At 47.9% G+C, this 24,920-nt stretch overlaps 1 protein-coding gene across 4 annotated transcripts in view; it reads right to left on the reverse strand.

Annotated features, from left to right (window-relative positions):
• The window catches only part of LOC309965034 (neurotrimin), a gene marked incomplete at its 3' end in the record, with an annotated part of 933,517 nt that overhangs the window by 107,561 nt on the left and 801,036 nt on the right, over window positions 1–24,920 (reverse strand). For all 4 annotated transcript variants that reach the window (XM_082844278.1, XM_082844280.1, XM_082844279.1 and 1 more), the window contains exon 4: window positions 11,789–11,914. In XM_082844278.1, coding sequence (XP_082700404.1) covers window positions 11,789–11,914 — 126 coding nt within the window. The remainder of the gene's footprint in view (window positions 1–11,788; window positions 11,915–24,920) is intronic.

A 24,920-nucleotide genomic window follows, 5' to 3' on the forward strand; every position in this document is an offset into this window, starting at 1 on the left:
CAGGTTCACTTATCCTTGGACTTATTTTCTGTCTCTCCCGGTAGAATAGAAGCTCCATGAGGCCAGGGGTTTTTCCTGCTTTGTCCTGTCATGTATCTCCACGGCGTAAGACAGCTGCATAGCAGTAGGTGCTCGACAGCAATTATTGAGTAAATAATTATTGAGTAAATAATTGAATCAATGTAAGAGCAACGAAAATTGTTTTGCCAAGGAGTTTTCCCAGGCACAGAATCCATGTCACCTTCTCTGCTTAAATCCTTTTCGGGGAGATGTGTGACAGAGGAAATAAATCAACAGAGGGAGAAAGCCATTCTTCTTTCTCTATCATTGCAGATGACTGGCCAAATATCTCCAACCACTGTGACCTCCGTGAGTCATTCCATAAAGGGCAATGCAGTGATGCAGGGAATTAAAGGAGGAGCACAAGGCCTCCTGGTTGCAGACCAGTTAAACAGGAGGAGTCCTGAATCTACTGTGGAGGAATGATTAAGTCCAAAGTCATTCCTTTGAACTCTCAGAGAAGAGGGATTTGTTTTGGGGGTGCTGGGAGAGGGGGTTAGCATAGAAGAATCCACCTCTGTTGGAGAGAAGTAAGGGGTAAGATGATCCTCCTAGGGAAGGAAGGGCTACCTAATCCTCACCCCAAATACGCAGGCAACGAACAGGCTGGCTGACTGTGCAGTAGTATCTGGAAAGCACGAGCAGCCCAGTCAGGAGGGGGCCAGCCCCTGGATCTGCGAGAAGGGAATTGGATTCCGCTCGTTGCTTTCCTACTGTCCTGGCTCCAGCAGGACAAGCATTTTACACCCCTAGGAAGACGAAATATGCCAAATACCACAAGGACACAGAGCGAAACTCCATGGAGTCAGATAATGAAAAACATAGCCTGGAATCCAGCAATTTCTTTTCATATCTAAAGCCGTTAATGTGTAAAACAACCTAATAATAACAACCAAAGCACAAGACACACCATTGTGTGAGTGAACGGTAGTATTTAACACGAGGAAGACATAAATCAAGTCAGAGAGCAGCTACCTCACTGCCACGCATGCTCTGTGGTCCAGGGGGCGCGGGAAAGGGGGAGAGAGTGCGAAGTTCACACAGGCAGCTCCGCAGGAGGAAGATGCCTCACCTGAGAACGGAGTGGTTGGCATCTGTGCTGGGGCTATACGTCCTTTGCTCAGAGGTATCGTGCAAAGACCCACTGAAAGGAGTCTGAGATTGTGGGGAGGATGGAACACTCAGGCCCAGCACAGAGCCCAGCCTGGAGTCTAGTGTCTGGACAAGAGTGTGGGTAAACTTGTAAGAACACTAAGAAAACCTGGACGTCCAAGGACCACAGGCCCTGGGCTGGCAGGAGGCCTGAAACAGAGAGCAGCCGTGTCCCAGAGATGGAGAAGAAGTCGTGGGTGAGAAGTGAAGCAGGGATAAGAATATGAATCTTGTGTGGCACATGTATACAATGGAATATTACTCAGCCATAAAAAATAAAATTGAGTTATTGGTAGTGAGGTGCATGGACCTAGAGTCTGTCATACAGAGTGAAGTAAGTCAGAAAGAGAAAAACAAATACCATATGCTAACACATATATATGGAATCTAAAATTTTTTTAAAAAATGGTTCTGAAGAACTTAGGGGCAGGACAGGAATAAAGACGCAGACGTAGAGAATGGACTTGAGAACACGGGGAGGGGGAAGGGTAAGCTGGGACGAAGTGAGAGAGTGGCATGGACCTATATACACTACCAAATGTAAAACAGATAGCTAGTGGGAAGCAGCCGCATAGCACAGGGAGATCAGCTCGGTGCTTTGCGATGACCTAGAGAGTTGGAATAGGGAGGGTGAGAGGGAGACTCAAGAGGGAGGGGATGGGGGACATATGTATATATATAACTGATTCACTTTGTTATATAGCAGAAATTAACACAACATTGTAAAGCAATTATACTCCAATAAAGATGTTTAAAAAAAAAAAGAATATGAAACTTGGAGTCAGAAGAGCTTGGATTTGAATTTCACCTTGGCCATTTAAAATCTGTGGACCAATTATCCTCTCAGCTCTCCATTTCTTCATTGCTAAAATGGAAATAACGCCTACTTGTCAGGGCGTTTATGAGCATTAGGTGATATAAGATGTGTAAAGCAGAGTGCCCAGCACAGAGCAAATACCCACAGCAGTGGTTCTCAAACTTAAGTGTGCCACACAGTTCTCCGGGGATTTGCTAAAATGCAGATTTCTGGGTCCCATCCTGGATCTGGGGTACAAACAAGGTGAGGCCCATGCTGCTGGTCCCGGGACCACCCTTAGAGAACGGTACCATGCAGCACATGCCTTCTGGAGACAGTGTCGCTGGGGGTGGGATTTCAGCTTTGCCACTTGCAGCCTCGTGACCCCGGCCCCCTTGCCTGGCGCTCCAAGCCTCGGTGCCCTCATTGGTAAAGTGGCGCGTCACAGGACCGGACTCACACCGCTGCTGAGAAGAATTCATACAAGCAGGCTGCATGTTTAGAAGAACGGCCAGCACATTCTGAACATCCACAAATCCTTACTGTAATTACTGGATAATAGCCACTCTGCAAGTTAGACTCTAGGGAAAATGCAGTCATCACAGGTCAAGGTAAGAGTCAGGATGGAAAAGGAGGTGCAAAGTCAGAGCTACACAGAGAAGTCCTCGTGGCCAGGACAATCTGGTTGGAAACAGTCTCCAAGCTCTTCTGGCAGCTCCTGGTGGGACCTGGCCGTGGGACCCCAAAGCCTTCAGCCGGTCTACAGGGGTTCCTCAGTGAGGAGGTTACCGTGCCTATGGTGGGAGGGTGAGGCCCCGCTGAGGCCCTTCTGTACCCCCCAAAGAGCTGCCTGTCACGGATGCTCCTGAGAGAGGGGGTCTCCTGGCCTGGCGGGGCTGCCGTTTTAACCGGCCTTTGCAATAACTGAGCCAGGGCTGGTTAGCTTCGGTGGGGAAGATAATACAATCTCCTTGCTTTTCTGTTTCCTTTCTTGTTCCATCAAAACAGTTCTGCATGGTAACGGTCACCAAGCGCCCGCATAAATAGCCCAGGACTCAAGAGAGCATGGGGGAGGACGCTGTTAGCGGTGCCTGCGCTCAGCAGACTACAGCATCTTTCAAGGGTTTTAAAATAATTGGGCAAAACCACAAACAGTGTCTGTGGTGTGCACTCCTGCCCTCGGCTTCTAGACTGAGGCTTGATTTCATATGTTCTCAATTGAGGCACACTGAACTCATTAATTTCCCCACTGGTCTTTTTATGATTTTCCTCTTCTTTGAAGTAGGAAGTCGCACAGCTATAATACTGCTTTAAACCAGATCATAAATATTAAACTTACAAAAAACCTTATTGACACTGGCAAATTTTACCCTAAATGTATCTATCTAACCATAATGTTACAGTTAAAGAAAATTGCGGAGTTAAAAGAGTGATCTATAAACGTCTCACTCTACCTTTTTCTTTGCCACCTTGGTCTGTGTTTAAACCGTTTACTTAATGAGTTTCTGGATCACTTTGCCTCGTATTGAGGTTGGACCACTGGTTGATCTCCATCATAAAAAACTGCTTTCTCTGTACAGGTTGGACCTAATACCGTATGCTCCCCTGTTCCTAGGGAGAGGAGATCTGCCACTTTCCATTATGATGCAATTATTTTTTTTCTCCCACCATCAGTGACCAGACCACTGTAATATCTTTCACAATAGCAATTCCTTGTCCCTCCTGGGACAGCCACTGGGGGTACTTGGGGAATTTTAATCAAGCACCTACGTTAATTAGAAAATCATGGGGGTCAGGGGGTGCTGATTAAGCACCTTCGAAGATCTGTTCTTCCCAGCAATTGACTGAGCTTGGGCTTTTGTAAGGATTCAAACTTTTCAGAGGAAAAACATTTCATTTCCTCCCTTTTGTTCTTGTCTCCTGGGTGGGAAAGAAGGGGAATGGGCTGGCTGGGTGCTGGAAAGTACCAGGGTGGGGCGCCTACTGTGTGTTGCTGGCCGGCACTCTGCGTCGGGAAGCGTGGCTCATCCCGCCAATCTACCCTGACACGGCCCGGGGATCTGTCTTCTGCAGATGAAGCGTCTGAAGCTCAGGCCTGGGGTCAACCAGGGAGGCAACGGTTCGGGGAGAGGCTTTTCTTACACATGCCTTTGACTGGTTTGGGAAATAGATGATGACGCAGAGATGACGCTCCTGGATCTTACCCCTTTCCTCACTAAAACTGATTTTGTTTTAAATTATGTGCCAGAAAGACTCCATTTTAAAAAGGGAAGAAACATACTGTACCTACACTATTGGACACTTCTTTCAATGATCCCCAAAAGGGCCTGTCACTGTCTCGTGCTGTGCTCAGCACTGGTGATAAACTACGACCACGAGGGGCCTGCTGCTGCTCCCCTGATCCCGTGGACACCGGGGCGCTCCGACTGAAGAAAAGTCATCAGAGGCTCTCAAACGGGTAGCATCTGAGCCTGGTCTTAAAACAAAAGTGGACCCTCTCCAAAAGCCGCGGGAAGATGGTCTAAGGAGAGTGGAAGTGAGTCCAAGGAGGAGACGCCAAACAGGTGGCGAGCCTCAAGCTGCCAGTGTGACTGCAGTGCGGGGGGTCTTGGGGTCAAGGGCCGGATCACGGAAACTCGAGGTGCCGTGACAAGAAGAACAAAATCAAGAAAGAAGCGTATCTTCAGAGAGGCTTACTGCTGCCCCAGCGTGACCCAGGCAGTGACAGTGCAAGGGAATCCAAATCCAGCTGGACCTGATTTCAAACCCATCTGTTTTGGGCAGGTCACCTCCAGCTATGAAAGGGAGTCACTCACTGCAGGTGGTCAGAGCCTCAGAGAAGGGCCAGACATTCCAAACAGCTCAGCAGAAGGGACCAGCTGGACCATTCTCACCTGTCCTCAGGAAGCAGGTGGAGAGGGCAGACATGCTGGTCACCACCCATGCCCACCTGTGGGAGGAGCCTCCACAGGGAAAGATCCTTCTCTTAACTGTATCTCTTGGACTCTAATATTCTAGCAGAAGACAGGTGGGCAGCTGGCAGCTAAGCAGGTGCCCCTCCAGGGAGACTCCCTGACAGGGAGCAGAGAACCACAGATCTCAAGGCCTCCTTTCCCTTCAGGCCCTTGTTTCTTGGGAACTGAGGCTAATTCCTGGCTTCACAACACCTTGGCCATGACTGGAGAGACAATTCAGTCACTGAGTTCCCCCTTGGCTTATGGCAGAAAAGATGTATCGCCTGTATCATTAATTACAAGGCATCCACTAAAATGAGACTCCAAGAGTTGTCCAGAGTCGGCACACACAGATAGAGATCTTTCATAAGGATCTTTGTCTTTCCTGTTTGTTTGTTTGTTTTTTTTTTTTGGTTCCCTGCTGCTAGGCGGTGAACATCGGTGGTGGGTGAGGTGAAGCCTTTAGTTCCATTTTGTCCTCCTTCCCTCCCATCCCCAGTGCCTCTTTGCTGGAGACGATTTTCTCGTCTGCCATCCTAATGATTGCTGTGCCACACGGGGCCCCTGACGCCGGTGCTGACAGGCTGCTCATTAGTGCCAGGGTGCCACGTCAGCCAGTGGCACGCCAGAGTTCCACGCCTGACACTCCTCCGCAGAGCTGTCACCGGAGTCGCGGCACCTGCCAGCTCTGGTTGAACTCAAGCTGTGATACCTCCAGTGCCAATTACTGCTTCTGTGTCCTGCTTAGCTGGGGAGGAGGGCCTGTCAGTGCTGACAAATGGGAAATAGGTGGGCGGGGAGAGCTCAGAACACTGGCGAGAGGAGAAGGGCTCCCATCCGAGGGTCACTCTGTCCTCACCAGCTGGTGCCTTTGAAGACTCTGGGAGGCAAGAGGCAGGGCAGCTGACTGCTCCCTGGGCCCTGGGCCCTTCAACTCCAGCAGGAGAACTGAGGTGGGAGCGGGGGAGACTGGCAGCTGAGGCAGGTTGCCCAGTCCTGCGGATAGAGGTGTGGAAGGCATGCAGAAGCGCCCACCCCGTGCCGTGGGAAGAGAAGGCTTCCACAGCTAGGGCATGGTGTGCAGCCCAGTGGACATACAGCTTTCTTCTAATTGTGCACTCTCACCCCGGGTCTTTGTGTGGCCCTGGGAAGAAACGATCCATCCCTACCCGAACCTCGATTCACACACTGGGGTGGAGGGGAGAGCTTTTTAAACGATGCGTCTCTTTTTGGCGCTGTTTTCTTTCTTTGTATTAACCTTTGTTTGGCCCATGAGGGGCAGCAAGCTTTCATGTATTATTGAATTCACTCTCTCTGGGAACATCCAGGATTGATTTATGAAACTGTTGGGAGCCACTGCGGGTTTAGGCACAGGTGGGGTTGGGATGAGTAAGTCAGCAACAGGATCAGGTGCCCTGGAAGAGCCGGGTGAACTACACATCAGAGAAGCACCGACATCATGAGCGCGATCGCGGTGAGGCGGTGATGAGGGCAGAAGGCAGCTCGCGCAAGACCCAACTTCAACGATGCTCGTGAGCCACTCTGACCCTTGCAAAAGACAACTTGAAAAGGAGTCACTTCTTCAAGGAGAAGTCCAGCCCTGGCACAGCAGCTCCCCACCAGACGGACTTCGGGAAAGGCTTCAAGACCAGAGAAAATTTCCTGGAGACTTACCAGCAGAGACTTCAGCAGGAGACACACCAGCTCTGGACCACAACATCAAAGTGGACAAGAATTCCTCAAGGATGGGGGTGGAATCTTCGAATTAGGAGAACGGCCATCCCCTTTGGGGCACCAGCAAACACAAGGGCTGTTCACGGAATCAACACATATTTCTTAGAAGCTTTCTAGGTGCTGGGCATTGTGCTAGGAGGTCAAGAATCCAAGAAAAGAGAGACATAGCCTCTGGTCTTAAAGAACTGATGAATCAGGAATCAGGACATCTCTTCGGACAGATCACTGGAACCTCCTGAGCCCCCGGCCAATACCCAGGTAGGAGGTGTTCTCCCAGCAGCCTTGGTGAGATTGTTATTGATATTTTCAGTGTTTTGTTTGATGGGATAAAGGGTGAGGCAGGTGCGGCCGAGAGGGCAGCCCCATTAGGACACTCGGTGAGCCATGACCCCATATGTACAGTGGAGCCCATGCAGCGGCGGCTGGACTCAGGCCTTCATCTGGGTTTTGTGGTCGGCTCCCAGGGATGTGGAAATACAGGAACCTCAGCCTTCTCTCTAAAGCTCTGACAGTCCAACAGAAACTGGAGACATGAAAATTGGCCTTTGAGAATAATTTTTTTATGAAGTGTGAAGTCTTGAAGAGCCTTTAGAATACATTGAGAGAGAGAGTTTATCTGTTAGAAGACTCAGAGGAATAGAGAGCATTAAAGGTATTCTTTTGGATAGAAAGACTCGAGCATAAGGGCTATGACAAAATAAATTCTTGCATGCCTAGACAAGGAAAAGACAAGACACGATGCAGAGTCATGAGTGAGAGTTGCGTCTAAGGGACCCTGGGGACCACTGACGGTCCTTCAGCGCCCGGAGCAGCAGGCTAACAGGTGGGATTCAGTGAGGGGCCGTTAGAACATTCGTGCAGTTCCAGGCGGCATTCCCGTGTGAGGAAGTGACGTGGGCTCTTCCTCTTGAAAAGACCAAGGCCTGTGCAGGTACAAGCAACACCTGTACCCTTCAAAACAGGTATGCACCATGAGGGCAGGTGTCTCTACAAAGCTAGTACAGCTTCTCCTTGAACTCCTGGGAGCTATAAGTTCATGAAGGGAGCTAAAAAGACATATAACCAGTAATAACAGGTGAGATACTACTTCTCATGATCAACAGCAATGCCAAGAGGTAGCTTGGGAGGTCTTACCTCCCTCTCTATCTTGGATAAGTACCACTGACATTTTCTCCACCTGATGTCAAGTGCCAGGTAGGCACCTTCTGAGAAAGACCCCCAACACCCCTCCTGCCATAAGATCGCTCCCAGTTTCTGTATATCTGGATGGGTGAGCCACTACTGATACAATGGTGGTTAACATTGCTTTATTACTTTTCCACATAAAAGGAGTCAAGGCTGGGACCTTATGCTAAGTGAAATAAGTCAGACAGAGAAAGACAAATACCATATGAGCTCATTTATATGGGGAATATATGAAAACAAAACAAAACAAAATAAATGTGCAAAACAAACCAAAGAAAAACAAACACACAGATATAGAGAACAGAGTAATGGTTACCAGAGGGGAAGTGGGGTCAGGGGAGGTAGTGAAATGGGTGCAGGGGGTCAACTGTATGGTGATGGATGGAAAACTAGCCTTTTGGTGGTAAGCTCGCTGTAGTGCATACAGAAGTCAAAATATAATACACGGAACTTGTATTGGGTTGGCCGGAAAGTTCGTTCGGGTTTTCCTGTAACATCTTATGGAAAACCTGAACAAATTTTTGGCCAACCCGATGTGTTATAAACCAATGTTACCTCTAAAAATTTTTTTTAAAAAAGGAAGAGAGTTATATCAGCTTACTGCAGCCCCATATAAGTTGTGATAGAGGAAACTAGGAGTTTTCAGAAATGCACAGAACAAACAGACCCGTCTGGAGAGAACATGCAGTGAAGCCATCAGGGTTGCCCAAAGTGCTTGGCCAGGGTCAGCCCCCCATCAGGGGTTTAATGGGTGTGAGCATAAGAATGACCTTGATTGAAATGGGATCTGCCCACAGAGCGTGGGAGCAAGGGTGCCAGCAGCCCTCTGCCTTTGGAGGCTTCGCTCAGGTGTAGCGTATCTTTTTCTCCAAGGAACCCACATCTTGTCCCTAAGTTATTTAAAATAAGCAGCCTTTTGGAGATATTTAGTGGGGCAAGATGAAGGCCTGGCTGCTAAGGGTCTCCTGCTCCAGTTCGGGCTGGGCAGCAGCCCGATGACAGCTCTGATCTCCAAATAATCAGTCACCATGAAGCGGCACCCCGTGAGCCCCGGGGTGATCAGTTACCGTGTGGCATGTCGCATCAGTTTGAATCTGCGTTAGCTAATCCAGACCACAGATCTGGGAAAAGCTGCTCGTCTAAATTACTCTGATCCACAGGTAGATTCTGAGTATCCTTCTCCTCTCCCCTTGATCCATCTTCTGTTTCCATAGCAGCTAAAACCCCCGTAAAACGGAAGCATCAGGTCGAGATCCCTGGGGAAATGAGGCGGCTGGATGGCCAGGAGGGAGGGAAGGATGCTAGGGCACAGTGGTGAGAACCTCAGCAAGAGGAACGGAGAGGGTGCCAGTGCACAGGGAATACAAAAGTGCTTGTGAGGAGAAGAGAGAGAAGAAAGAAATGACAATGTGGGATGAAACAGAAGGAGGCTGTGTAGGAGGCTGTGAGAGATAGGAAGGCGGAGAACAAAAACAGAAAGCATGAAAGGACAAGACAAAAAGAGGAGCTGTACAGAGGAGAAGGGAAAGAAGAAAAAAAAAGGAGAGGGGAGGGAGAAGAGAGGAAAGGAGAGGAGAGGAGAGGAGAGGAAAAGGAAAGGCGAGGCACCCAGAAAAGAACGAAGAGCTGCAAGGCCAGAGGAGGGATGAGAAAAGACATCAAGCAGGAGACAGAGGGGACTTGCAGGATGGAGGCGGCGGTGCCACCTGACAGAAGGAAAGTCCATGTACCTGGGATGATGAATGTTTGCGTACGCTAAAGGCACAGACGGCCCTGGAGTCCAGCGGCACTGAGGTCCTGGCCTTAAGCAGTGATGAACAGCGTGCACCATGGACCAGAAAGTCTGTCCATCTGGGTGCCCCACCCTGGGATGTGCCCCAGGGCCAAGTTCCATCACTAACAACTTCATGCACAGTGAAGCCTCCTCCCAGACTGTGGGCCAGTCCACATGTAAGGTCGTTTCCAGTCGAGAGATTGGCAGAAATTCCAGCATCTCTCTGATTCCTTTGCTCGTGGTGGTAGTGTCAGGAGCGGTGGCTAGAGACAGCTCCCAGCGTTTCAGGCCAAACACAATGAAAACCTCACCCCTTTTCTGAAAAACTCCATAGGGCTAACTGTCACCCTGAGAGAGGGAATTTGGTTTCTGGGGCCCATGCGTAGTCTTCAACTGATTTTTTTTTAATGTCCAGGTGTCATAGACCTGTGATGCACAGCCTTCTTCCGGAACGAAGGATGCCTGCCCCAGGGGGTGGACGGACAGCCCTCGGCTGCAGCCCCTCATGGGGACTGTCTCATACGAAGAGAGATGCCTGGCCTAGGTCACAGCTCTTCTGGGGACAGCCCAAATTCCCTGACCTCGACCGCTGTGCTGGCATAAAAGGCCACCCCCATAACCTCAAGAGAGGACAATTCATCCTATCTTCAGAACGCCCCACATGGCTAGTAGAGATGCTTCCCTGGTCATCATGGCAACTCAACCTCTCCCTCGGCCTGACCCCGCCTCCCTCCCTCCCCTTCCACAGGCTTGATCCCAAGGGCACCTCCAATAAACTTCTTGTTCGTCAGTCACCTTCTCAGGGTCTGCTTTAGGGGGACTCAGCCTGAAACACCCAGCAAACCACGCTGGTGGCGACTTTAGCATCTTTATTTTTATTGAAATCTAGTTGATTTAAAATATTGTGTTAGCTTCGGGTGTACAACAGAGTGACTCAGTTTTTTATATATATATATATTCTTTTTTGGATTCTTTTCCCTTATAGTTTATTACAAGATATTGAATACAGCTCCCTGTGCTGTACAGTAGGTCCTTGTTGTTCATCTGTTTTATAGCATGTGTATCTCTTCTTTAGCCTCCTTAAACCTGCGTGACTCAGCAATGCACTTACCTTCATACATACGTGCAGGCACACACACACACACACATATACGTACGTACATAAGTATATTCCATGTTAGCCAGACATAAGCAGTGAAATTAAGGATCTTTTTCAGGTCTCTGCTCAAATGTCCCCTTGTCGAAGGCCTTTCCTGACCAAACCTCTTGTCCTTCTGCCGATGTATCCTGCTCTATTTTCTCATCCTTATCACCACATACTATTAACATTATTATTTTGGTTACTCATCTCATGAGAATGTGAGCTCATGAGAGCAGGGACTTGTCTGTTGTGGTTTATTGCTATATAAACACCCAATAGACATTTTAGAACTAATGAAATAATGCAATGCACCTCGCATAAAAGCTAGCTTAATAATAAATGGCATGTTGCCTTAAATTCTAAAAGTTTAACGTTCAATCCGCGAAAACAACACTTAGCCCGGTCCGCAAAACATCTAGACGTTTAGACAAAGTGAATTTTGCAATTCAGTCACACGTTAAGTTGTACTTGTTATCTAGGATTAATCAGAGTAAAGCAACAAGAAAACCACAAAAGGACTAATGGCCTAGCGACCAGATATCTGGCACTGTTGAAGCAGCACCGACGTGGAACTTTTCCTTGTAGGCACATGGCCATCCCAAACCCTCATCCATCACTGTGTGTTTGTGTCTTCTCTCTCTTACAAAACAGCCAGCTGAACAATGCCACCAACACCGAGCAGACTCCTCCACTGCCAAACGTGACCAGGAAAGTGGTCCAGAACAGCTTACCACCACTTCACCCAGAAACAACTGGGATTAATTTCCCAGGGACTGGAGACATCCTCCAGTGTGATTTCTGAAATCTCAGAGGAGATGCCTGTCTTGCACTGAGAACACCGATATTCTCTGTGGAGCCATGAGCAACTTGTTATCAGGCCACCAAGAAGGGGGAACGCTCGACACCAAGTCACCGGCGCCATAACGTCCTGCCAAGGCCAACGATTCTCCCACCTCCTCTCACGACACGATACACCAAACTGCTTCTCTCACCTTTGGGGGAGATGTGTCTCCAAGTAACCGTCGGCTCTGGTCGACCCGTTGCTATGCAGGTGAGGCTGACATTGTTGCCTTCGTTGATGGAGATATCAGAAGAAATCTCTACAATTTTGGGAGATACTGTGGAGACAATACAGGTAGAAGGAAAATTAAAATCCTGCTTAAACATTTCTTTGTCGTCTTCAAGTGGTAGTTGGCGGAATAACCCAGGGATGGCAATATTGGGGCTATAGAGTTGAGGACGAGGAATCAGAGGAATCACCTTACACGTGAAAGAAACGTCTCACCTCGACTTCAGCTTCTATTTCCTCCTATGTACACGCAATGTCAGAGGGTCTGAAAGGGATGGTTCCACTGCAGCCCCACAGGAACTGTTCTAGCCTCCACCCTCTTCCGGTCTCCACTCTCACCCACACGCTCCGCCCACTCCGGCTCCACACCGCGTCACGGCTGTCTTTACGTGATGCACTTCTGATCATATCACGTCTCCGCCTAAACACCTCCAACCATTCCTACTGCCCACCTGAAAACACCCAAGCCCCTCAAACCAAGCAAACCAGGCCCTTCGGAATCAAGGCCGAACCTCTGTTTCCACTGACATTCCTGGCGATTCCACCTCTACTTACCCTGTTGTCATCCCCAACTCATCATGTCCTTCCTGGTCAGCCTGCATTTGGGATCTGTATTCTTCCTTCTGTCCTTCCTGGGAAACTCCCAGTCATCCTTTTAGACCCAAATCATATGCCACTTTGTCGCAGCTTTCCCTACCCCTACTCCCTCTGGCCTCCTGCACAACTCAAAGACCCTGCACCCAGATATGTTACACGCACCTGACGGGGAGTCAATCAGACGTGACAGACTTGGCCTCTTTCTCTGTGTCTTAGATTAATCCCCCCAAAGGGTGAAGAGGTTCATCCCAACTGTAGGTCTGGGGACAGAATCCCCCAACTTTGTTTAGTCTTTCATTTTGGAGCCAGGGTTTCCTTAGGAAGTTACATTATGTTGTGCACGTTCTCATTTATGTTTTACAGGACAGCATCCCACGGGGAGGAGCACAGCCAGCGGTGTGCATCTGTCTCATTCTGGGGCTCAGAGGTGGAAGCTCATTGTTGCTGCACATCTAAGCCCAATTCTCCAGTATCATCTTTACCACTAGCGAATGTGATGCTTGACCATGAAATGACTACTCATTTGTCTTGTCTGCCAATGGGTTTATAAAGTAAGGGTGTCTTTTATTGGGCAGCCCCCCAACTCCAATTCTTGGCCCTTATCCCACTGTGCTGTAGTTATTTGCGTAGCATCCCTCACCCCCTAGACCATGAGCTTTTTTGATGGCTTGAGCCAGGTCTTACTTACATTTATATCCATAGTATAAGATGCAACACATATTTACAGGATGGAATTATAATGGTTGTTCACGGGAGCCACCTCCCCACCTGGCTACATGTCTGCGACAACCTCAGAACCGGGCCGTTAACACAAGTCATTTCAGTTCTACTCACACTGGTTTTGGCACATTAGCTCTTTACAGGTTAAGGGGCCCCTCTGTCGGGTTCTTTTAGGCATCTTCAGGTCAGGTTGCCTCCTTGAATCAACATGCTTCTGAGCCACCCCCGTGTGCTATTCCAGGACCCGTTATCCCCAGGACACAGTGCCATCTGGCCTGCAGGAGACCCCAGGCAAGCTGACCATCGCCCTTATTTCCTGGATGGGACCAAGGTCATGGGGCAACCCTCACAGGAAAATCAGACTAGTTGGAACTTTCCGTGCTGGTCTTTCCTCTCCTGGATCCATTCATCACTCACTCCTGATGGTGTTGGATTTTTTCCTCCAGAAAGGAACGTGTCATGCAGATAGCTGCTCTCAGCCTTTGCTCCTTTCCCTCCTTCTCCTGAAAATTGACTTCCCATCTGTTTCCACACTGCGCCCAACCAGGAACGCTCATTAGCAAGAATGCACTGGACTTCGGTTTCTGAGCCCCAAGCCCTTGCTACTGGTTTTGGTCCCTTCGCCTCTTTCTCCAACTGTCTAGACCTACTGGAGTCATTCAACCTCATTCAAGGTTGAGCTGCCACCCCTTCCACCATCGTCTTCCAGGCGACGTCCAAGGGGATGTGGCCTCTCCTGCTTGGAGACTGTAGCCTCCTCCACGGCATTAAAATAAACTGGCTTATGTTACCTTCTCGCATCTTTCTCCTTGGCTATAAACTATCATAGTATAAGATATTGGACAAGAGCCTTGCTCATCTTTTTATTTTTTGCTGTCTCCAACACGGTCCCTTGCATAAAGCAAGCACCAATTAATCATTTTTAGTCTTAAATCCGCGTGGAGCTTCAGGTAGAGAGGCAACTGTGGTGTGATGTCTGTGTGTGCGAGTGCGTGTATGCCCTTGCACACTTACATACCTGCATTCTCATGGATATTTGGCAGGACAGACACAATGGACGGTTGATGTGGCCAGGGCTGGGAAGTGACTGCTGGCTCTAAGACACGGGACTTCTAAGACATTATATTATGATTCATGGCTGTATCATTTTAAAAGCTAGATTGAACCTTCCAGGAGAGAAAGATACTTGACGAGTTAATGACTGGACACTTGATTTGCTGACTGTCCAAAGGGTCCAAATTTGTAAGCTCTCTAAATTCTAGAATCATTTAAATTTGATGTATTTTATTCGCAGAGCTTTAACTGGGACTTGCACTTCTTGAACCCCACCTCACCCCCAAGCCATACATTTGCCTGGCCCTGATCCTGCCCACCCTTGGCACTCACACAGCCTTGCCTGTTTCCCAGAGGACAGGCTGCCTGCAGAATGGCTGTGCTGGCCTTGCAGACATCGCTTTGACTCTGCAGGTAAGTAATTTATTGATCCGTAAAGCACTCTGAGATGCTCTGCGATTATGTCACGAAAATGCCATGCAATAAAATTAAAAAAATGATGGACTTTGTGAACACAGGGTGATTTAGGGTTTGTAGCTGGAAGTGTGCTCAAAGTACATTTTAAGTGGAAATCAGGCAGGGTAATGAATTACTCTTGCTTTGGAAGGGCTTCCTGGGAGTTCATTTTCCTGGCTTCTTACGTGATAGCTAATCTGCTAATCATACACTAGAGAACAATGGACAGTCCCCAAGTAGAAGAGAAGGTAGTCTGGGCCAAGCTGTTGGCACAGTAAGTATATAAAATGAGACCATCACACCTCATGCTTGGAAGAATCATCTGGAATTGTCTCCCTCCACTAACAACTGGAACATGTCCAACTCACGAAGTCGCAGTTGGTGAAATGCTTGGCCTTTCAATCCTGCCTCAGGGTGTAGCTTGAAGGTGGCAAATTGCCTCGAGATGACTTTGAAAGGCAGACCATTCATGCCATAGAGCTGAGACGGTTTGACCAGAGGTGCAATGCCAATCACCAGAACCAAACCGGCACAGTGCCGAAGACGCTAGGAGGCTAGAAGTATCACCTTCCAGGCGGCAACTTCTAACATGCTGTCAGTATTTAAAATGAAAGTGAATTGACAAGGATGCACTGTGGTCTCAGCTAATCCATGTTCATAAGAAAATTCTGACCCACTGAGACAGGGCTACTTACATTTTTATATTGTTTCCATGGATACCTCCTGCATCTCATCTCATCTCATCATGCAGGTGGTTGGAAACACACTAGGATTGCTTTGTTTTCATTGATTCACGCACACATTCATTCATTCATTCATTCATCAATACTCACTGAGCACTTCCTTATACCAGTGTTGTGCTTAGCCCTAAGGGGCAAGACATCTAGAAGACACAGTGTTTACCCTCAAGGAGTCCACAGTCTAGAGATGCAAAGACAGGAGCAGAAGTAAACCCCTTTAGTGCACTGTGACACAGAAGGACAGATAAGGTGTTGAGGAAATGCAGAGGAGAGACGCATTAGCCAGCCTGGAGATGCATGTCATGGAAGGCTCCTTGGATATGAGACACCTAAGCTAATCCCCAGAAGACAAGCAAAAATGAATCAGTTCTGAGGAGGAAAGGCATTTTGGGCAAAGCAGGTGATGTTAGAAAAATACTATTAGTAAGACTTTTGGCCAGGCATAATTATTAGTGGAAGGATAGCTACTGGAGGAGACATGGCCAAAAGTCACTCAAGTCCTGAGTGAGCACCTACTATATACACACTGTGGCTTAGGTACGTCCATGACGTGCAGCAATGCACACATTTTCTTGGCCCTCCATGAACTTACAATCTGTTTGAGGAAACAGTGCATATATACGATCCACCGCGTCACAGGGTTGTGTGGGATTGGATGCTAGAAGGTTGGTATAGACATTGCACTCTGTGAGTTAGTAAGAGTGTGGGTGTCGGCACGGCTTCTCCTGGGCTACAGAGTCTAGTTCGGGTACCAACAAAAGAGAAACGGTCATGTCTGCAGAGCAAGTGAAGCTGCTTCAAGTGGGACAGAAGTGCATGGGCACGGCTGGGAAGGCAGAAATCCAGCATGCGTGTGAGGATGCAAAGTCTACTCAGCGCCAGAGGTGATGGAGAGCAGTGGTCCAGATCCCGGCTCTACTACATTCAAGTTGTGCAGCCTTGGCCCAGTCACCTCACCTCTCTGTGCCTCATGTCCTCAGATCGTGAAGCCAATTGCACATATCTCACCGGATCCCCCTGAGGATTTAGGGGTAAGTTTATGAAATGCACTTATAGAGGCTCTAAGCGATGCGAAGTATGCAATAAGTGAGTTTTCGTATATTGTGTGCTTGGCAGACACATATGTCACATCAACACAGAATGGAAGGTTGATAAATTCTAACTGACTCGAGGAAGAATGGGATACAAGGTCAAAGAGGTAAACTAGAGCCGGATTACAGACCAGCCTGAATGGCCAGGTCCTTCCTGGGTTTTAACTCTATCCTATAGGCAATGGCAAGCATTTGAAATTGTTTAAAAAAGGAAATACTATATATAAATATATAGTGAATATACAAATATATTAATATACTTTAAGCAAAATAAGCTTGTAACAATGTGTCAGAGGGACTGGGTAGACAGACACCGGATTTCGGAGAGTGATGTTCAAGGCCTGGGTTAAACTGTGGGCTCTGTAAGGGTGGAAAGAAAAGGATGGGTTTGAGAGCAAAGCCGAGGACAAGCTGCGGGTGCCTGATGGTGCCTGGATGGGGGATTCAGGAACACGGAGTCAAATGAAGGCCATTTTGTTCAACAGCCGCTGGATGGCTGAGCTGGCAGATCCCTTATGTTATATGAATAACGTCTCTGGGGGAGAACATTAGTGTGATTCTGTTTTAGACAAGCTGATGAGATGACAAGGGGCCAGCAGGGTGGCAGAACTATTCTGTTAGCAGCTGGGATCACACAGCCAAAGGTCTGGGGTGAGTCTGAGACCTGCTAAGAGTCCAAGATTCCTTAAAAAAGGCCATCAGCTTATTTCCACATTGATGGATGTGATGTCTCTGCTGACTTTTGAGGTCTGAATCTAGAAAGATCAAGAAGTGGTTAGATTATGTTTGGAAAAAGGCAGAGACCCCCTGAGCCATGCTTTTTGGATAGAGTTCCACATTTAATTTATTATGTTAAGGTTTAATCTGGCTCTTATTGAATTTTAATTCAAATGTGTAAATAATTAAATAACATAATTATTAAAACAGTATTCTAGGGAACTTCCTCATTCTTCGTGTAGCCTCCACTGCCCAGGTGTTAAATTCTAATAATTATGTCATTAATATATAGCAATTTTGCTGTTTTTAGCACACAGTAGATATCCTATTAAATCCAAATTGAGATGTTTTATTAAGCCCTTCACAGTCCCGTGGAGCTGAGGATGCATAGAAGCGGCTTGGACCAGGTTCCTCCACAGGACGCACGCAGATCTATGCATCCCAGGTGTTGCCTCTGGTGCTGGTGGCATGTTCCCCGTTCCCCCTGCCCCCCACCCACCTCCTCTCTGCAGTGAAGGTCTGAGATGCCCACGGGGGCTCGGGACAGTTTCCACAGCAAGGGCTGCGCCACAGCTAAGGCCTTGGCACCTTTGTCTTTACAGAATTAAAGGAGCCGTCTGAAATACTCTCGACTTTCCTGGTGTCCAGACCCCACAGAGACATCAGGCCTGGGTCCTAACCTGGTGCACGAATGTCCACTCCACTGGCCTCCTTTCCTCCTGAAACACCTCAGGCCAGTCTTTGGTTCTTCAAAGTCTCCTTCCTCCCTGATCTTCACTTGGCCAGGTCTGTCTTGTTCTTGAAAACTCAGCTCCTCCATGAAGCCTTCCTCGACCATCTCTCCTGAAGTAGAACTCCCCACACCAGACGGCTGCATATGGTCTGCTCTCTCCAGTAAAACGTTAGCCCAGCTGGTTGTCTTGTTCACTGAAGCGTTCCGCGCACACCACGGTGTCTGAACAGTTTGTGTTCAACACGTAGTTTTTGAATGAATGAATGAAAGTGTTTTGACAAGGCTGTATGGAAATGCAAGTACCTCAAAATGACTGCATTTCCTCAACATCTCTGAATAGCCCTCGAAGACTCTCCGCATGTATAATAATGTCAATGGTTACTATTTATTAAATGCCTGCTGTATAACCGCTGTTTTACACATATTGCCCTCACTTTATCTTACCCCTGCATGAACCCCACAAGTAGATATTATTTCTAAGCAGACCAACTGTCCTGGTTTACCAGGAACTAAAGGAGTCTCCTAGAACACAGGACTTTCAGCGCTAAAACCAGAAAAGTTCCAAGCCATTGGTCACCCTAATTGTTTCCTTTCCCACATTTTACAGATGAAGATACATTTGTTCAGAGAGGTCAAGGATATATTCAAGGACATGCAACTGAAAATTGCAGAGTTCCAGAGTGTTTTCTTTTAATGAGGGGATAGATGGGTTAGAAAAACAATAAATGCATGTTGAAATTTGGATGCATACATAAAAATAAACAGAAACCAACTATATACGTATATGAACTGAGACTGTGCATTTCTGTTGTGCGTTAGAAATTTTACAGGAACTTTGACTCCATTATTTAATTTAATCTCACAAGAATCCTATGAGGTGGTACTATTACTATTCCAATTTACAGATGAAGAAATTAAGGCTTTGTGAGCTATTAGTGATGTGCTCCTGATACCCAGATAACAAGTGTTGAAGGTGGGACCCGAATACAGATTATATCTGATCCCAAATGTATTCTCTCCATAGAGAGTTCGTGCAGGGGAGTGCACACACCCAGCCTGGGGTTCTCTGGGTCTGAAGTCTTGCTGATTCACCCTCCCACGTGGGGCACCCTGCTTTTGCACCTCCACGTGACCACCCGTCTGCCCACAGGGCATCTAGGAAAGGGGGCACTCTCTGTCGTTCTTACACGGCATTGCTCTCTATCAGGAGAGTGGGCGGGAGGTTTCATCAATGTATTTTTGGACCATCCAGCATTTGCATGACTATCTCATCTTCCTCCCTCTTCTGTCACGGGCACTTCCTACCCATCCTCCGCCTGTTCATCGTCCTCCCACTGTGCACTGGACCAGGGAGCCGCGGCTTCCGGGGAGCTTTCATTTGAGGCAGGGCTGTAGCTGCTGCTTCCTGTAACCAGGGGTCCCAGCTGTCCCCGTATCATGACAGAGGAATGATCAATCAAACCCACTGCTGAGTCCACTGAGAAGTGGACTTTGGCTTATTTTGGCTTATTTTGACTGAAAAGACTAGTCAGTCTGTCTTTTCTTCTTTCCCTTTTCCCTTCTTCCTTCTTCCCAATACAAATATTTGTATAATAGGACACCAGTATTGTGGGATCTGTGGGATCTCTTAAGAGAAAGAATTCTAAGCGTCGCATCAGAAGACCAGGTATGTGAAGCCCAGACCCGACTATTACTAGCTGTATAAACTCATGTAAATCCTTTAACTCTGATTATTTTAGTTATATCAATACCTATCTTGCCTTTTTAAAACACATGTTCTGTGGATCAGATGAAACTGTGAGAAATCACGTTTTAAACATAAAGTACTATTCAAATGCGATTTATTAATGTTACTAAAAATGTATACTTCTAGAGGCCAGGATGAGGCTAAATTTGGACGTCAGGTGCAGTGCGGGGCCGGGAGGATGCTCTGGTTTAGAGGCTGAGATGGGCTTGCCTGCCCCCGCAGGTGGGTGCTGACCACTTCTTCAGATGCGCTAGTGGTTCTGAGATAAACAGCATCTTGAAGTGACTGCGTGGAGGCAGTGGGGGATGGAGGTCTGCTATAGGACCCTCCCCCCTCGACAGCACTGGGCTTTCCAGAAGGGAAAGGTTAGAGTCTAGAGATTCAGAAGCCCAAATGAGAGCCTGACCATGCAGAGAGCTCCTTGATAACACAGCCCCGGGCGGCTTGTTAGTTCTTTTACCAGAATCATTTTGTCATTTCTTCCATCTCATTCTTTCTTTCTCTCCATACTAGAACCATTCATGTTTACGAGGGAGAATCAGGAAGCCCGGGGAGAAACGCTAGTGGTTTATTTGGGATTAGTCATAAACCACTGGTTCTGAAGTTCGGAATTTGTTCCTTTCAGGATCAGCTGAAATGTGGAAATTTTTATGAGCTCTGCTCCCTGATCCAGTTTCGTCATTCCTGATAGAGACGTTGGAGAGGAAAGTAAACACCACGCAGGCCCCACTCCACACTTCACTGCTTTTGGGCATATTCGAGTAAATTGAAATTCACAGCAACCTACTTGTCACCATCGGAGCTCCGTTATATTTGGCGACATCCAAGAAATTGCCAGGAATGCTCTCTTCATCAGTTGTTTAATGGGGGTATGTAAGGTAATTATTGCTAATCACGATATCCAGACAGGGCGAGCTACTGTACAGCTCTAGCGTGATGGCGGCTGAAGGTACGTGACGGGCTTCACCCCCCACACCCCCGATCGGGGCCAGCTCTTTAGGGACCAGTTCAGGAAGGGAGCAGAGGCGGGACGGGGAGGGAAGGACCACGGACACCTTGTACGCCGAGCACTTTGCCAGAGGCTTAACATTTGCTGCTTCCTTTTAAATCCTTTTGGTAGCTCAGAGGCATCCCCCCCACTGTATAGTAAAGACCCTGAAACTCAGAGAGGTAATGCAGTGAACCCAAGGTCCTCATACAGGAAGTCAGGCAGACTGCAGATGCTTTAATAACGTGTCCCTACAAAAATCGACTAAAATGTACACAAACGGGTCCTCAAAGATGAAAATGATAGTACAAAAATATGGAATCAATTAAGAACCTGATTCAGCTCCCTGACTTCATGAGGAAAACTGAAAAAAAATTAAAAAGAGAAACCCAGAAAAAGATTACTTTTTTATTATTCCTCATGGAAGAGAATTAATATTTGTCATACACCTAATAAGTACTAGATACCGCCCGTTTCCCTTCCTATTTAATCCAGAACACTGAGGCTGTAACCAGTTCCTAACCTGCCCTAAGTCAGTGAGCTAGGAAGTGGCAGATCTCAGACCTAAGCTCTGCCTACAGGGTTTTGGAATCAGATGAGATATGTCCTATAACCGAAAGCACTTAGTGAACTGCTTACCGCGCTGCAGAGGAATGCTATTATGATCGAGATAACGCAGAGTCCAATCGATTCCAGGTAAAGAGCATTACTGCCTGCCTAAAAGCCAACCCAGAAGGGCTGACCAGGGTTTCGGGACAGGACACCTAGGACAAGGTTTCTCCCCACGGTCTCAGAGGTAGTGGCTGGCAAGGTGCTTCTGGTCTCTCCTGATTCTAATTTTTCTTCACCAAGAGTTGTCTACTCCTGCTGGTCGCAGCAGCCAGAGCCTCGCCACATCTTTGGAGGCCCTGCCTTAAAGCCTCTTCAAGTGGATTCTTTTTCTGCCTTGGCATCCAGCATCTTTCAGGGGTTCTCACTTTCCAAAGCAGGCATGAAGCTGATGCCCACGAAACTCGAGGGGCCCGTTAAGGACAGCTACCCAAGTGGGACTGCCGCTCGTGCCGTATCCCAGACCCCATCCTCCAGACACACTTTTTCCACAAGCTGTCGAAGATCTGCAGAGAAAGGAGACCCAGCCCCCATCTGGCTCAAGACACACTGCCGGGCCCCGCAGACAGCCTGGGCCTTGGCTAGAGGGACCCGTTACACACTTCAGTTTTAAGTCCTCCATTCCTGTGCTGCCGCTGCGTTTTTAACAGGGCTCGTTCTTCTCCCCATTCAGGAAGATGTACCTCTGCCCCTTGGATGGCCTTCCTTCTGCTCAGAAACCCACTGTGTGGAGAGAAGAACGGTCTTTCCACGATAGCGCTGTCACCAGACCCAAGGATGAGCTTCACACTTTGCCATCCTGAGAGTAAACAATATGCAAATGTGCCTGTACACGTCACCATGATCTCCCAGACTCCTGGAAAAGATTTTTCTTTGTTCAGACTCTCCTCGTGCCCTTAAGAGCTGCCCGGGAGAGCAGGTTCCAATTAGTCCCTTCTCCCAGGCTGCCCCACCCAGGTCAGATGGAGGCAAAGGGTCAAAGGGGCACGGCAAGGATGGAGCCCTGCCTCCTGGGGGCCCTGTGCTCAGCTCTGCAGAAGCCGGCGTCTCCAGGCTGTCAATGCGCTGGCTGCCAATGGTGCCAAGATCACTTCCATTCTCAGCTGCCTCGATGGCATCATCAGCACTTTAATTCCTAGTTGCCTGGAAGCACTGGTGGTTATATGCCCAAGCCCAAGCTATAAAACGTATGCAGCGGGGAACTGTGCTGACTGCAGCGGGAAGGTGGCCGCAGTGGCCTCCCCACCCCGCCTTGACCACCGTATGGTCCAAATTCTTCCACAGACTTTTCTCTTGCCCTCAAGCACCCTCAAGGTTAAGTTCAGAGGAAGGTGGACAGCCCGAAGGGGAGTCTCTGCCTCTCTCCATCCAAGTAGCAATGGTGCCAACATTGAAATGAAGCTGTGAGTTATATCCACTCTCCCTGTGACCATCATCTTTGGCAATAATTAAGGCTAGTGGAAGGAACACCTCATTATCTGGCCTTGAATCCAGAGGCCCAGGAAGTGGCCCCACTGCTGTGCAAAAGAACTTGTCAGTTGGTTTTAAGTGGAGTTTTTGTTCCGAGGCCTTACTGCCACTAAAGCCCTCATAAAGGTTACGGTCTGTGAACAGATCAAGATGAAGCCTCTTCCCCTCTAGAACGAGGGGTGGAGATGCAGCTGGTCTGTTTGAATCTACAGTTTCTTAGCTCTGTGAATCCTCCTGTGAAATGGCAGGGATCCGGGGCCAGGGAGGGAGCGCAGTTGGAAAGAGAATAAAGTTCCAACAAGACTTCTTGTTAATACAAAGCTTGTCAAATACATCACCTAGAAACACCGAATGTCTTTATTAGATTCTTTTATCTCCCCCCTGAGACTGGGGAATGCCACTGGTTGCTTCTCGGTGGAGATGTCATCATCCAGAAACTAATTAAAGGCTACTCGGGAAACTGGGTCTCTCACACTCCAGAGAACAAAATGCATTAGCTACCTAAGTTAAAAAAATATCACAAGCGAACTTCATATCAAAAAGGGCAAGTTGGGAATTTGACAATAACTCTCTTTCTCCCTCATCAGCTCACAGCAGACAGAAGTGGGCCCATCAGGATGTCAGTGAGTCTTGACAGGAGGCCGCCGGCTCCTTGGCACCCCTCAGGAGGGGAGCTCTCCTCTCCTGGTACGGGGGGGACGAGGGCACCTGACCACTTTCTGTGGGACATACGGTCACATGGCCTCCTTGCCAGCATCCTCCCTCAGCCATAAGATCTCCAAGAGATGTGCGTCTCTGAATAACACTCATCTGTGCACATGAAAGAGCATCACCTTCTCCTTCTTCCCCAAGTTACCCTGGGGATTCAATGAGGTCATACACCTAAGAGCCTAGAATAATACTGGGTATACAGTGTGTGCTCAACAAAGGATAGCAATGTAGCCTCCTTAATTGTTCAATAGACAAGTTCACTTACTATGTCCCAAAAAGAGTTCTAGATTCCTCACCTCCTTCTCCTAATTGACCCATCCTAGTTAATGACACCATCATCTACCTAAGTGTCCAGGACAAAGACATAGGAATCACCCATCATTTCTCCCTTTCCTTCAATTTCTACGTCCAGTTATCAATTTCTACGTCCAGTGATTAAGTCCTGTTGGCTTTATTTCAAAAATAACCCTCATGCTGCCTTGATACATTCTCTTCCCTCCTTTTTTCTACATTCCATTTTCTGCATCACAGGTGGACTAATTAAAAACCACAACAACATAAATCTAATCATATCACCCCCTATTTAGAAACCTCTCATGGCAGCTGACTGCCCTTAGAATGACACTCAAAGTTCACACTGTGTCTCGAAGACTCTGCATAGCTGGCCCCTGACAAACTCTGACCTTAGCGTGACTGCTTTGCCCAGAATTCACTCAACTCCAGTCCCCGGACCTGCTGTCTGCCCCTGGAAGGTGCCCAGCTGGTCCTTCCCCCAGGCCTTGCAGTTTCTGTTCCCTGCCTGAAATGCTCTGTCCCCAGATCTTCACGTGGATACTTGTTTGTCACTCAGTTCTCATTTCAGTTGTCACCTACTCTGCGTCCTTCCAGACCACAATATCTCAGAGAGCTCCCGGCCCCATCCCAGTATCTGCTTTAGTTATTTTATGGCCCCTGTCCATTCTGTGAAGTTCCATTTGTTTAGTGTTGTTGTTTATCTCTTCTCATTAAACCTAAACTCCATACTTCCCCTCTGTATCCCTGTCACCTAGGACAGTGCCCAGCACACAGTAGGGACTCGGTACATGCATGCTGACTGAATACATGAACTTTCCTGGTCAGAATCAATTTCTCTTATCTTCAACCTCTCACAGCCCTTTGTTCAAAACACTCCTATACAGAACCCTCCTGCACTGTTGGTGGGAATGTAAATTGGTGCAGCCACTATGGAAAACAGCGGAGGTTCCTTAAAAAACTAAAATTAGTGTTACCATATGATCCAGCGATACCATTCCTGGGCATATATCCAGACAAAACCATAACTCAAAAAGATACATGCACCCGTATGTTCATAGCAGCACTATTCACAATATCCAAGACATGAAAACAACCTAAATGTCCATCGATAGATGAGTGGATAAAGAAG

The sequence above is a fragment of the Leucopleurus acutus genome, assembly GCF_964270905.1.
Source record: "Leucopleurus acutus genome assembly, chromosome: 8".
NCBI classification, from domain to species: Eukaryota; Metazoa; Chordata; class Mammalia; order Artiodactyla; family Delphinidae; genus Leucopleurus; species Leucopleurus acutus.